General features: G+C 37.5%; 1 protein-coding gene across 1 annotated transcript in view; it reads right to left on the bottom strand.

Annotated features, from left to right (window-relative positions):
• Positions 1-2,307: 2,307 nt before the first annotated feature.
• The window catches only part of LOC102674298 (RNA polymerase II degradation factor 1-like), a 16,615-nt gene continuing 3,905 nt past the window's right edge, over positions 2,308-15,017 (bottom strand). Inside the window, 2 exon segments of the mRNA XM_031509927.1 lie at positions 2,308-2,834; positions 2,836-3,634. Of these exon segments, the coding sequence (XP_031365787.1) occupies positions 2,308-2,834; positions 2,836-3,634 (1,326 nt within the window).

The following is a 15,017-nucleotide window of genomic DNA, read 5'->3' as shown; positions in this document are numbered from 1 at the left end:
TTGACGATCGTCGGCCTGGCGTCGCGTATCGGGGAAAATATTTCTCAAAAATCTCGCGACAATCCCGATATATATATATATATACCATCGATACGAGTCGATGCGTGTGAAACATTTTGCACGTGATTCATATCGATCCACGCCTCTCGATATCCACGTGTTTCCACGTGATACGCGATCGCATAGCTTTCCACGGAATCGAGTCGTAGGATTCAGATTCGAATCGATTCTCACACTTGCGACAGGGAATGCAAAATAGAAAGTGTTTTGTTCGCCCTGTTCGAGCGGGCGAATGCGTTCTGCGGACCACGCCAATGAAAGTAATGCTACATTTATCCTCGTAGAATTTAACCTCTCTCGATTGGAACCGAAAATTTTAAACCGAACTTTGCCAAACGATCTTGAACCCTTGGTTCAATTGTTATATTGATCGACGATTGGTTTCGAATCGTGCGGAGTCGGTAAACGCGACTTTACTCACGGAAATATTGTATATGATGGACAGGGTGAAAGTCGGTGAATTTGGAATTTTATTTATCGTAGAAACGCGGATGAAGCGGTTCTGGTTCTTTCTTCTTCTACGTAATATCGAGTTGCGTGGATACTCTGCACGTGTCTCTGCAATCTCTGTTATGTAGAGGTTCAAGTGGTTCGGTGGACAAGTTTAAGCGATATGATGTTAATTTAGGTATTTCTCTAGATAGAGATATTTTATTCGGAGATTACGCCAACTTCTGTTCAATGAAAAAAGAGTCAAGTTGATTTCTGTTACACATGAACCAGTTTATCCACTTACACGATTCTTCATATTCTACTTCATATTACTAGCTTTAATTGTGCAAAGGAATGAATTTATTGCACGTATATTAGAATTCTGTGTATTTAATTGAAGTTCGATTAAGATTGAATCTACTTATTCGAATGAAAATTTAATTTTTCCAATTTGTTCAAAAATCGTCAATCTATCATTGATCAATTGGGATAAATAGGTCATAAATCAAATGCAAAGTTTCGAGTGGCGGTCGATTTTGTAATTAATTCCCTCGTCAATTTCTTACGTATTTCCTATGAATCATTTCCCTGGGAAACGCTGTGTGTCGGTGCGATTAAACGTGGCGTCGTTGTTTAAACGGTAAACATTTATCCGGTTCAATCCTACGGATTCGCATTTTGTAATCGAATGAGCACGTAGGTCGGGATTCTATTCGAAACGATCGTGAGCACACGATGAATAATTCTGGTCGTGGCGTTCGGAATCTGCAATGTTACAATATGAATAGACGCGACGAGAAATTACTATGGTAATGCGTTTCGTGTGCGTGAGTATATATTGCGTCAGGTCATTGACTTTCACTCTCTAATGATAGTCGTTCTCGAAACGTTTATGAAAAGAAAAAAAAGAAAGAAAAAGAATGTAATTTCGAAGCTGAAAATTGGTTCATTAATTACGATGTTAGATAACATTATCAACGATGTCATTATTAATTTTAGTCGTCGTCTCTTCGAGTTTCGTTACGAAATGAACTAGTTTTGAGAAATCAGAATTGGAAAATCGTATTTTTATCGTTTTAGATTTGTTTGCAAGCGAAATTGTTACATTCGTATGAAATTTTATAAACTTTTAGAAAGTTAAATAACGATTTCGAAAGTCAGTTCTATCACAGTGTGTTAGCATCGAATCTATTTTAATAAAAATCGTAATCGTCGTATTTATGCAAATGTCCATGGAACGTTGATGTCGTTGATGCGAGAAGCATATCATTCTAAAATAAAAACACGTACGATGTGTTAGAAATAAATAAATAATGTTTTCATTAGATTTTCATTAGATTCGCATCATATGTTACTTGATAAGTAAATATGACAGTAAATATTAATTACAACTGGGTTAAATATTCATTAACAAAGCGTATCTTAGGAAAAAAAGTTAAGTTGGCAAACCGTCGAGATTAAAATAAAAGAAAAAAGATAACACGATTCAACGCGTATTCAAATAGAATATCCTATTCTCAATATCAAATCCAATTAATTTAATCGTGACAAAAAAAAAAAAGAGAAATAACTCCTCGATAATCTCGAACGAAACGAATTCAGCGCGATCAATTATTAAAACATCCCGGATACGTACGCGCCAGGCCCACTGACAGCACCATCTCGTTGTTAAAGTGCCGCGTTCGGGTGGTCCGAAACCGGTAATCGAATAGTACAAAAAAAAAAATTTTTTTTCAAAGAGGTACCCTACATATATATATATATAAATTCGAAAGAAATAAAAAAAAAAGGAAGACTCGTAAGCTAATGAAAATATCAATAACGACCGGCTGTGGCTCGAAGATAGTGATCTATCTGACCTACGGAAAGTGGCGCGCTGGCCGAGTTGGAGGACCTCGCAGGCGCCACGTAGTAAAAGGACTGCGGTTGCGTCTGGGACTCGAGCAGCTGAAGCCTGTGCGACGGTGTCGATTGTTGTTGCTGTTGCCGTCTCTGCTGTTGGGCGTAGAGCTGCTGCGACTGTTGCAACAGTTGGGCCTGTTGCTTCCTGTACAGCACTTCCTGGGGTTGGTTGACGGTGGCGGATGGCTGGGGGGCGGCCGGTTGCTTATAAAGCGGGGACTGGCGTTGGGGCTGTTGGGGCTGGATCTGCTGCAACTGCTGGAGGCCGAGATAGGACTGGGGCTGGGCTACGAACGGTTGGAGTTTGTGACTTAGGGTGAAGTCGCCCACGGTTTGGGGTAGCGATTGATATAGTTGGGTGTTGTACTGACCGGTTGCGGGATCGTACACGAGCTCCGACTGGTAGATGGGGTCTGCGGCCGGGATGGACGCNGCTGGGTTGGCCGCGGAGAACGGGCGAGGCTGTGCTCTGGTATTGCGTGGTGGAGGAGGCTAGTCTGTAGAGGGCGGCAGGGTTGGCGGTGGGCGATGGCTCGTAGAGAGCCGTGGACGGCGTGACCGGGACGTAGGCCGTTGGCTGTTGGGCCGTTCTGTAACCGCTCCCTCTCAATTGGGTTGACGGTTTCACGAAGTCCTCGTCGCCCAACTCTTGACTGGCGTCGTCGTCCAACTGGTACTGCGTTTGGAATATGGTGGTGGGTGGTCTGGGCGTGGTGGGGTGTTGATAAGCAGGTCTGGCCGCCGGTCTCGGTATCGGCCTCACGGAAGGATAATTGGCCGGGCCAGAGATGTCGTCCTCCTCTTGCTTGTCGGCGAGGTCGTCCTCGTCTTCCTTGGGCGCATTCGGGTCGCACGGATTTCCGGACACGTACGTGAACTCCCTTTTGTTGCCGTCAGGGTCGATGTAGCCGTATTTACCGCGCACCACGCAATCGGTTCCACGAGTTTCCTCCTTGAACGAGCCGTCCGCTGCCTCGTAGCCGAAAGTGAAAGATCCGTCGTCGTTCACCTTGTTGTAATTGCGAATAGTCTGGACTGGCGGAGGCTTCGATGAGTGCAGAGCGTCCTTCGAACGTGGCGAAGGAAGGGCACGTGTACGCGGTTGGTAGACCGCTGGGCTGTAATCGTCCTCGGCTGCCTGGCTGTCGTCTTCTTCGTAATAAACTTGCGGTTCCGTGATACGAGGCCGGAGATCCGCTCGTTTCGCTTCTGTTATTAGTAACAGGCATAATGGGATTACCTGCAAATTGAAACCGATTATTAGTCACGATGATTCTTACTCTTACTTCTTCTTCGTATCGTTCCAAGATTTACAATTTTTCCTTTCATCTTTAAACGATATTCCATATTCCATATGTTTTCCATTCGTAGCATTCTAATGTCGTAAAAATTTTACTTTTACTTTTACTACTCTCCATTTTATCGTTTCACATTCTCACAAAACGCATAATATACACGGAATACTCGATAATTAAAACAACGTACGTAATAGCAAATTCTCATTAATAACACGTTACAAATCTGTTAATATAATTGATAGTAATTACTTGAGCAGACACGCGCACGAAATAACGTTTTTAAGTAGTATAAGAGTAGAAAGGGGTCGTTATATGTCAGACACGCGAGCAGAGAAGGATCTAATGGCGAGAGGGGAACGATTTTCATCAACGTCACGCGAATCAAAATTGCTGAATTAGAATGTGGACAAACCGAAACGAGTTTGTTATTCTAGTTTCCAGCCACGAAACCGGATCTGCATGGCGGGGCTACGGGATTTATAGTGAATAGGAAGCAGAAGATGGAGAGAGCGAGTTTCGCGGATCGGTGAACTCGAATACGCGCGAATGGTATGCGCATAAAATTCCTTATCGCTCGCTCGGACTAACTCGCTAAAGCGTGCTCGAAACGAGCAAGGGAGAAAAGTATTATTAACGATGCTATAACGTTATAGAATGGTTGATCCGATGTTACGAGATCATACGTTTTGGAAATGTTGTTTCATTATGCGAAGAAGAGGAAGAAACGTTCGAAGGGATAATTGAAATTTCATACGTCAAATTGAGGTTAAGTTGGTTTTATTTCGAACAATTTGTAGGAAGATGATATTGAATTTTTTAGTCAAAACGTAATGATTCATTTACGCGTACACGAGTGTATTAAGGTCAATCTTTCTTTGTAACACGGATTTATGAGGAAACAGCGTGTTCCATAATGATATAGAAACCGGCAAATGGCAGATTTGGGTCGATTGTAGGAAATGTTAGATTCCGAAGAATTTCTACTCGTGAGAAATCACGTTTCTGTAAAATGTGGAAAGTTTTGATTTATTGTACGACATCTGTTTTCGCAATACAGAAATTCGAGGAAACGAATTGTAAAACATGTTCGGGACAGGTTGAAGTAGAGATGAGATAGGACAATTGATTCGCAAATATACAAACCAACGACACAATCATATTAACATCGGATAACAAATAAAATAGTTTTCCTTTTAAAAAGCAAAATAATCGACGATATTGCTTTAAGAGAAACGAACAAAATGCGTACAATCATGCATCACGAGCATTATACAACGTATATTCGGTATATAGAAGGTGAATAGGATTCGAAGGGATAAAAACCCTCTCGATCACGTCAAAGAAATAATAAAACAGTCCTTGAAACATTCCATCGAACGATTTCTACTCCACAAAACATTGGCTCGAAATACTGGTTGAAACGCGGTGACGAAACGAGCAAACCTACCTATTTCAGGATATCAGCTCGATAATGCCCCGAAGAGAAACTAAATAATCTCGACTCTCTTCCCGTCACGTTTCTGCATTCTCATTTCCATCTCCTCCACATCGACACGTATACGAGGTTCTCCTTGTGATACTTTTCACCGATTCGTCATCGATAATTTCCCCTCCCCTCTCTCCCCTCTCACTTACGAGGATGATTTCCCGTCAAATGACCGCGCGCACGTCCTCTCGAGACTCCGGCATCCGATACACTTCCGGTAAGAAAGAGCCCGCGTCGTCGGTGGGAACCGCACACGTGGTTACGTAATTTCTACTACTCGGTTGACCCGAATACGGGGCGAGGCAGAATTATGGCGGCGTGGTTACCGTGAGAGATTCAGATTCAGAGCGTCGCAACTCGCCTCTGTTTCTGGATCTCCTTGAACCGAGAGCAAATGCTCGCACAAAAGACAGGGGCGCACCACGCCTCGCGACGACCCGCAGAAAACGTACGAAACGCCACTGTCACTTTTCGTTCACGCCGTGTGTGTATACGTGAAGATCAGATCGTTCCCTCTCGGACGAATTTGGAACAGGATTTTGTAATCTATGGACACGCGATGATGGATGGAATCGGTTATTACTTTTCATTGATCGATTCTGGATCTGTTGATTCGATGCCAAGCTTGTGAAACGATCATTTTGACGATGATCGATGATATCTTGTTTCGAGCTGTTGGTCGATGAAACGAGATGAAATGTGAATAGTTTTGGAATTTTAAGGATTTTATGAGGGATTATTTTATATATTTTATAAGTTAGCTCTTGATTACGTTATTATGTTTGCTTGTTATGATAATTACACTCTGTTTGTTCGAACCTAATTCCTTCGTTGAAACCGCGTTTATCGCCTTACAGGAAGCGTTGTCATTTCAACTATCACTTTCAATGGTTATATAGACTCAACGAGTTAACTGGAATTTCTTTTAATTATATAGTATGAAATTCAACATCTTTTCCAACTTCTCGTTTTACCATTTTTATTCCGATTACACGTTTCTTTCCTTATTAATTTCTCCTCGAAAAGTTTTATTTGTGTAAAAAGTTTGTCACTTTTTTCAAGCTTTAATTCAAGCATATTTGGATTTTCTTCAAATTTGGAACGATGTTCGTTAAGAAAAAAAATCGAAAAATTGTTTTGTATATTTTATATAGGCGTTCGTGTTTTATTAAGTATTAACACGATTTTTCTTGATATCTACGCGCTTTATCAAGTTTCCATTACGTAGAAACGTATAAAATTACGCGATGCCTTGTTTTGGCATGTTGCGGTATATAGAACCGGTGTAGAACCGACATAAGAGAGAATTCTTGCATAAAAACGCGTTACACGCCTTCGTGGAGTTTATAGAAAGCGATGCCGGTTTAATTATTGCCTTTGATATTTATGCATACCAGGAAGGTTACGGTTTTCGAATTACAGTTCCTTTGTTAGCTTTAACATCAGTTATTACATCTAATTTCGTATCATTCTAAATTATTAACTACATCGTTGACGACGAAAAGACAATATGCTTCAAGTAATAATGATAATTCTCAATTTCTATACGTTACGTTAATACAATTAATTTTATAGTTATTCTCGTTGCTTCGAACGAATAAATTTGATAATCTTCTAATATAACTTCTGAAAAATATTTGATACAATATTTCAAGAGTTTCTCATTCTTCGTTCACACTTTCGATCGAATTTCAATTTCCACGTCCTTTGCTCAATTTCACTTTCGCGTGCAAATTACAGCAAAACGGAGTGAAGTTCGACGAGATCAACAACACGAAACATTTCTCCGCGCCGATCGAATCTCATCGTTCTCACTTTTTTTTTTTAAAGTCAAGGTTCAGAAACGACGTTCAAACCGCGAGATTATCGGGGCGCAAAACGAACCAAAGTCATGCTCGTTCAATCGTGAATCTGCAAAAATTTCTGATCTAGTATAGAAAATAATAGAACTGGTGAAACATTGGAGCTCGGTTCTCGTGAAACCTCTTCGAGCAGGATCGTATTGCGTGTCGGTAATGGAGATAACATCGATATCGATGACTCGATTGATCGCGATCCAACGAACGAAGGAATATTCGAGACGTTGTTGGCACACAGCTCGTCCTTGAGACAGGGAGGTACCTCGTTACGGGACTTTCGAACGATACGGTATTCATCATGTTCTCTTGGGCGTGCGCCGATTAATTTCCAGTCGACCCGTGATAAAATGCGGCTATCCTTTCCTCGCGTTCATAAACCCTGCGCGAAACGTTCTCCAGGCGAAATGCAACCGAGTCGATGCGCATGCGTGATAAAGTGGTTGTTTCGCAAGATGGCGCGGAGAAAATCGAAGGTTATTTTCGACAGGTTATTTTCGAACTGATCTTTTTGATAGTGGATCTGGTTATGGATGGAATTTGTAACAAATTTTTAAACACGAAAATTTTTGAACACGAAAATTTCGTGAATCGCGTTTAATGAAAAATATAGATTTGTATTACACATAGGGTGTTGGGCAGATTTCCTATTGTATGTGAAAGGTTATGTATGAGAAAAAAAATTAATACAAAAGATAAACTTGTATTGAGAAGCGTGATGTGTGAATTAAGGTTTCTCAATATAAGATTAAAATTAAAATGAATGAAATTTAGGAATGTGAAAGATTTAAAGAATGCCATTTTTATGATAAATGATATTTTAATAACTTTATAATGATAGGAAATTGATCGCGAATTTTTTTTAAATCGTATTTTTAATTTTAGCTATTCCATAGTAGTAGTTTCGTAATAAGTATGTTATAGTTTGGAACGAATAGTGGAAAATTATTTTAGAAATTAAATATTATTTTTAATACTTTATGTATCGTAATGAATTAATTAAAATCCGAATGTGATTAAATCCAATTAATGAAAATTGTAAAAAACTTTCTCCGATACATCTGTTTTATAACTATATTAACAAGACGATAAACTTGGTCATAAATAAATCATTATGAATTAAATACTCTAATTTATTAGCAATCTGATGAAAATACCTGAAAGACATTTATATTCATTTTAAAATTGATTCGAAACTATATAAATTTACGCTTGATTTTTCGCTTCATTGCCTATAGAATATCCTTTTTTTGTCCAAAGGATAATTTAAAATAAAACCTAATATATTCAAGTGTCTCGATAACTTAGATATTGTCGCTTAACTTAGATATTCGTCAGAAAAAACCTGATTATCCCTTTTTTATATCGACATACATACGCAATCCAAATCTCTCGTTCAATATACTCACAATCTACGAATATAATTAATAAATCTAATGCGTTTTTAATATCTTCCACGTCAGACAAAAAAATTTGACATTGAACGTCTCAATAAATTAACTTCAAATTGGAAAACATTAATCTTCAATAAACAATTTCAACATGGAATTTTCAACGAAAGCGTGATCAATCCAATTGATTGAAAAAAATCAGAAAGAGAAAGGACGCGTTAAAGACGCGTAGGGCAGAGGAAGAATGACCCAATTTTTCATCTATCGTCGATTTAATCATCGGCTCGATTAAATTCACACGAGATCGATCCGTTACTTTGTCATTATTATCGGGAACAGGCGGACAGGCCTCCATTGGCCTGGCCTCACCAAATACCGTGTACAGTCTAATGACTCTGTATCTGGTCTGGAAAATCGTGACGCGGAGGCAGGCCTCTGTAATCAACGTTGAGAGCATGCCAGTCACATACAGTGAGAGGTATACGAACACATTCGGTCGTTCTGGTTGGAGGCGATCGGTCCTGCTCTACCACGCCTTGTCTAGCCCTCTAGCTCTGACTTTCCAGAGAAAGGAAGAATAGCGTTATACCTTCGTTGTGTATATATATATACATTCGTTTTGTTTTAAAATCTATCTAAAAAGAAAAGGTTAGAGCCGGTTATAAGCATCCGTAAATTTCCATTTGCACGTGGAATCTTTGGTTGGATGACGTTCGTTAGCGAACAAAATATTCATAAAAGTAGCTCGTTGCGATTGATCGGTGGAACGAAATTATCTTGGCGAACGATAATTTGAGGGAAACGCGAAGGTTGTCCTGTTTGAGAGATAATGCAGAAAAATATAAATAGAAAGTACGAAAGGTTTTCTTCGTGGTAATGAGCATTCGTGGGATGCGAGGTATTTAAATTGAGAAACTAAGGGGTTGAGAAATTTTTCGAGAAAAGAGCGTATATAAATTATGTTTTATAAAACATCAAAATTCTTTACATTTCATCTTGTTAAAGATATTAATATTTGCGTGTAAAAATTTAAAAATTTTGAAATATTGGTATCGGAAATGTTGGCACAATAGGAACGAACAAAGTTCCTAGAAAAGAGAAAGAATGTGGGTTGGATCGATCTGTTTCGAAAGTAAAAGTAAGTTAATTCCTGGAGGAAGGTGGTAGCTGGAAGCAACGTTCTTATTTACTTCAATTGCTTCAATTTATTTTCAGTACACACGTTCTACGGTATAGAATAGGAAAATATATTGTTCAATATATTACTTTCTTCTTATAGATATTAAATATAAGGATGTCCATTCTTCCTTATAAATACACAATTCGAAGATGAAAGCATACTGTAAGAATCCAACGATTCAAGAAGATAAAGAATTTCATTTCATTGTATTGTCACGAAAATAAATCAAAATCCAAATTTTTTCCACACAAATATAATCTTCTACGATATTTCCCTTTATTAGCTCAATTCATCAGTATAAAATACCCCTCGTTAATCCCTACAAAGTTAGATAGTTTCGTTTCATCTTGAAGAAGAAAGGACAATTTTTAATTAATATTGAAAATGATTCTACGTCTCTGATAAAATTAATTAATTTCCAAAGATCGTAAACGATTATCGAACGATTCTTCAACAAGTGTCCATTAATTAAAGAAAAAGACGATTGTTTCTCGATACATCAAGATAGATTGCGCAATGTTATTGTACGTAATCACGATCTACGAAGGATGTTACTTACTTTACAGATTTCCTGAATCGATTATACGCATCGATTACAACAGATTGTACGATAACGAATATCAACGTTATCACCTTCACGGTGAAGGTGAGCAGAGTTATTTTCAGAAAAAAAAAAGAAAAAAGAAAAGAAAAAAATCGATATATCCGTATACCGGATATTTTTAGATTATATTTTCAGAATTGCATATCGCATTCGCCCCGTATTAAGTCCTCAGCTATGTTCCTCTGACTGGCCGTGTGCGCATATCTGATCCAGATACGACTGAGAGAGTCCCGTTGTTTGATTATGTTGCGTTTAGAAGGAGGAAGTAGTTAAAATGTCTCGAGCACACTTTCTTCGCCTGTATTTCCGTAGCGGAAGCTGTGCGTGATCATGTTTCGTTTTTTCTTTGATTAATCTAGCTGCCAGCACATGTTCTAATTAGCAGGCTGATGCGGTGAATGGCTGCAGGCCCGTGTCACGATCATGTTAATCGTAATGCAAATTGTAACGTCATGTCTGGAAAATTGTTATATATAGGAAAGTAAAGGATGGATTACGAAGCGTATTAGTAGTACCACTGAATATGATTAATTTGAACAAATTCATTGACTGAAAATTGATATTCTTTAATTCTGATTATTTAATTTTTCTTGAGAATTTTTAGAATAAAATTTTGGTAAGTTAACGACGAAAGTTATTCTCAACAAATGAAAATGATGTAACGTTAAAACTAGGGAAAAATCCAGGATACGTTATAATTTTGTGATTACGATGAATAAATATATTTCCTCGATTAAATATTTATTATTTTAATACAGAGAATTTCCGTTCTTTTCTTAATAAAAAAAAGAGAAAGAGAGAGAGAAAATTAATGCGTGATTGAATATAGAACTCGACCTTGTTGATCGATTTCCTTCTTATGTATAGTGAATGCATTGAATCAGTGGAAAATAGTTATTATGTTTATGTATGCAAATAAAATGTTGAATAAAATAGGGGATAATAATTTTTCAAAGTATTTCTAAATAGGAAATCACAAATTATTACAACGTTACTTTTATGCATTATTCAAAGATTTGATTAGATTTAGTCAATGAAAGAATAAATAATTTGTTGATAGAAATGAATAACGGTCTGATGCAATTACGATGACTATGATGCAGTGCTTAGATGAGTCAAAGCCTGCTTTTCAAGGTTTCTAGGCGTGAATAATATTTCTCTTTCGCCCTAACATTAATTTCTCTCTGGATAATTCTGCCACGCTTGAAATTTTCCAATAAATCAACAGTTTTAAGTTTCATTAACTAAAACGAGACCATTTTTACCATTTTTAATGGTAAATTTAATTTCATTTATCGCCATTCAGTAAATTCTATACCTACCGACAAAACATTCTCTTCAACTTACTTTTTTTCCCATTAAAATTTAAAGAGAGAAGGAATAATCATAAAATTTACAACGAACCAATGATAGAGTGAAACCAAATTAGCATTCCATTTTCTAGATTATTTATTTAATTCTATCCACTCCACCGTTATTCGCATAATTTCAATATTTTTTCGAAAGTGACGTTCAATGATCTCTCACTCACAAAGCAACCAGTGTTTCCAGTATAATCTTCAAAATTATTTTTAATATCCATCTTTTTTAATATCTACAAATTTTCTTTCTTCAAAAGCTCCAGAATTCTTTTTCGCGTGATCTAACCTTCATTCAAAATATAAATGTTGAAAATTGATTACTTGCTACTATTTACAAAACAAAACTTCCGTTTTATCCCCAAAAATTAACACGCTAATAATCACGGTTGCCACACGTTCACCATCTTGCGAAGAGAGAAGAGACAGGTGAATAAGTCGGATTTCTCAAGATCCGCGGGCCCGACAGGTCTCTTAAGCTTTTATCTTCGAAGAGGATGCAAGATGACACGCTCAATCGTCTCGTTTCCCGGCGAAACTCGTATCCGCCGGAAGCTCGGAAGATGTGAAAGGTTTTGCGAACATTCATCTAGTCATCCCTCTCCACGCGTTTAAATTATTCGATCGATATCGATTCATGGATACATTCTAGAGATATACTTATTCACTGTATCCCGAACAATTGTGCCGATCTCGGTTTCTCTACGCGGCTCGAGGGAACGACGAGGGCACGGCCGGGATAAAATGCACCGAGAAAAAGCGTTTTTAGAGTCTAAATATGGAGTGGTGGGTAGAAGAGTGAGAGTGAACGTGACTCGTTTCGTATGGGCGTCGAGAACGCAGCCATTGGTATGCAACACCGCTATGCCCTTGTCTTATGAACTGTGTCGTCCACTGAATTGGCCTGCCACTCGCTTTTTCCTTTACGTTTAACGGTTGGAAAGCGAGTAGGGTATTGAAACAGTCTACTTGATGGTGTATTGTTAATCATACTCGATTCTCATTATGCCGTTTCTTCTTGTTACACAGATATATTATACAATGGGGTGTGAAATTCTCTCAATTAAGATTTCTGATTTAGTAATTTGAAGGAAAATTAAAAATTAATAATAAAGAGTAGTTAGAAAAAGTGTATAGATTTATAAGAATTATTTTCTTTAAATATTTTGAGGAAATTAAATGTTAAAGTTCTAAGAGAAGATGACATTGGATCAGAAGTATTGCATTAGTACTCATTAGAAAAGTATTAGTACGAATTGAACATCAATTGATTATACAATCTTCCATAAAGTTGCAACAAAGTGGCAAGAAAATTGTGAAATCGAGTAGCTAGAAATTATTTATCAAAGAATTTAGAAATCTTTTAAAAAAAGTTGAAGAAAAAATTTAAGAAGAATAATTAATTCCTTTCCCATGAAATTTCAACCAGGAAATTAAATTTAACTTTAAACGCATTTAGTTATTGCGATTAAAAAAAAGTAAAGTAAATCGTTTCACGATGTGTTTCATTTTTCGTTATTTTCTAGTGCAAGATGAATAGGAGGAAAGATCGGAAAACAAATATAATAATTGACGAAAAATCTTTATCTATAATCGATTAAGGAAGCAAAATTACACGTTGTATCAGTGCGTTACGAATCAACGAAGCATGATCGGGTTTAACCCTTGCCTTGGAATGCTTTTTCGCTCTCGCTCGTTTCTTTCCCACACCTCATTTCGCATTTCGTTTCTCACATTTCACCACCACCGCGCGTCAAAAATTTCTCGTGACTCACTGTTCCGGCTTTGGTCGTCGATTCTCTTGCAGCCAACAGGCGATACGTATCTATACGACATCGAAAAAAAGTTTAGAGTGGTTTCTATGTATAGCTTGCTTGCTTTTGTCAGATAAGAGAACGAAATATTGAAAATATAATAATCAATCGAATCAATCTTTTTTAAAATACGATTGATTTGTCAATTGGCTTCGATACAAATAAATAACGAAGATTTCTAAACACGTATTTTTATAATTTATGTACAAAATATTCCAAAAAAGTTAATAGGAAGAAGATGATTCCACAATGCAAAAATATGTGGAAATTATTCAAAGTTTCAAGCACAAGTGAATTTTTTTCTACTTATAAATACATTTCAAAATAATTAAAAAATACGTAGAATAAAATTTTCTCATTCATTGGTGAATTCATTCACAAATTCAAAGTCTGTGAATATATATTTATACTCATCTTTAAGTCACGATTCGACTCCTGTAATTCGTCGTTCTGTAATTAAATTACAAAAGAACATGATCGATGAAAAATTTATAGGACGTTGGAGAACGTTGAAAGCTAATTGTCGGTACATTGTAAAGGCATCGGTGTGACGCGAAACTGAGAGACGGTAACAGTTTCCAGTAAACGGTTATATTTTAGCACAGACTTTCCCGTTTTTGCACGTCTTCGCAGGCTCATTAGACAGCAAGACCGAGGAAAAAGTGAGAGCGAGAATATATATTCTCGTGCAGGAAGACTCGCATTGATGCGAAAAGTATCACGTGCTCATCAACGGAATTTTGGATCATTATAATATACGGCGTCTGTAACTTATATACGATAATAAACTCCCTTAATTAACAGTCTAACCGTACGCGTTTCCCAATCTTTCCGTCTCGTCAAACTTCGGCCAACCGCGTGGTTTAATTAGACGTTAAATGAAGTAAATCTAAAATGGAGGAGGGGAGGGTTTCGCAAGTGCATGACGGTGGAAGTGATTGAGGCCTGTCAGAACGAAAATTATTCATTGTTGAGATACAACTAATTCGAAAAGGATAGGATATTAGGTCGTGTAAAATTAAATTTTTACGAATAAGATTAGAAAGGAATAGGAGGGGATTATAAATAGGGATTTATTTTAAAAAAATTTTCTTAATTTCGAAAGACGTAATAATTTCCAATTTAATAATAAATAAGTGTTATTTGTCAAATAGGAATTGAGAAACTCGATTAGATAAATCGAAAATCGTGTTTTGGGAACGATTAAAGTTCGCAAACAACAACGCAACAAGAGATCGGTAATCTCTAATTGTCGAATTTCATTAGAACGGATGGCTATTCTTTCCCCCCGTTGTGCAACGGAGAAAAACGATCGTGAACCGGCTTTTAACAAAGAACGAATTGCGGTTGTGCTCGAAGGAAGGATAGGATTCGTGTCGTGATTCGTAGAGAGCCAACTGATTTGATGACTGTTTATATCCGAGGAAAGCAACCGAGATTTACCCTTGTATTTGTACGTATTAGCCTCGCTTTCGCAATTTATCGGCGGCCAGTTTCTCCGCCAATGGTTTTCTATCGGGCATAGAATATAGGCCTTGGCGTATATAGAGAGTGGCCAACGAGAGTCAAAAACGATGCATCGTTGTTATGACACGCACGTTTCTCTTAGCGATCGATGATGTAGTCCAGAGTATCA

The sequence above is a fragment of the Apis dorsata genome, unplaced genomic scaffold (genome assembly GCF_000469605.1).
Source record: "Apis dorsata unplaced genomic scaffold, Apis dorsata 1.3 scaffold_194, whole genome shotgun sequence".
Lineage (NCBI taxonomy): Eukaryota > Metazoa > Arthropoda > Insecta > Hymenoptera > Apidae > Apis > Apis dorsata.
Note: the sequence above shows the minus strand (reverse complement) of the source record. Positions and strands in the feature narration are given on the sequence as shown.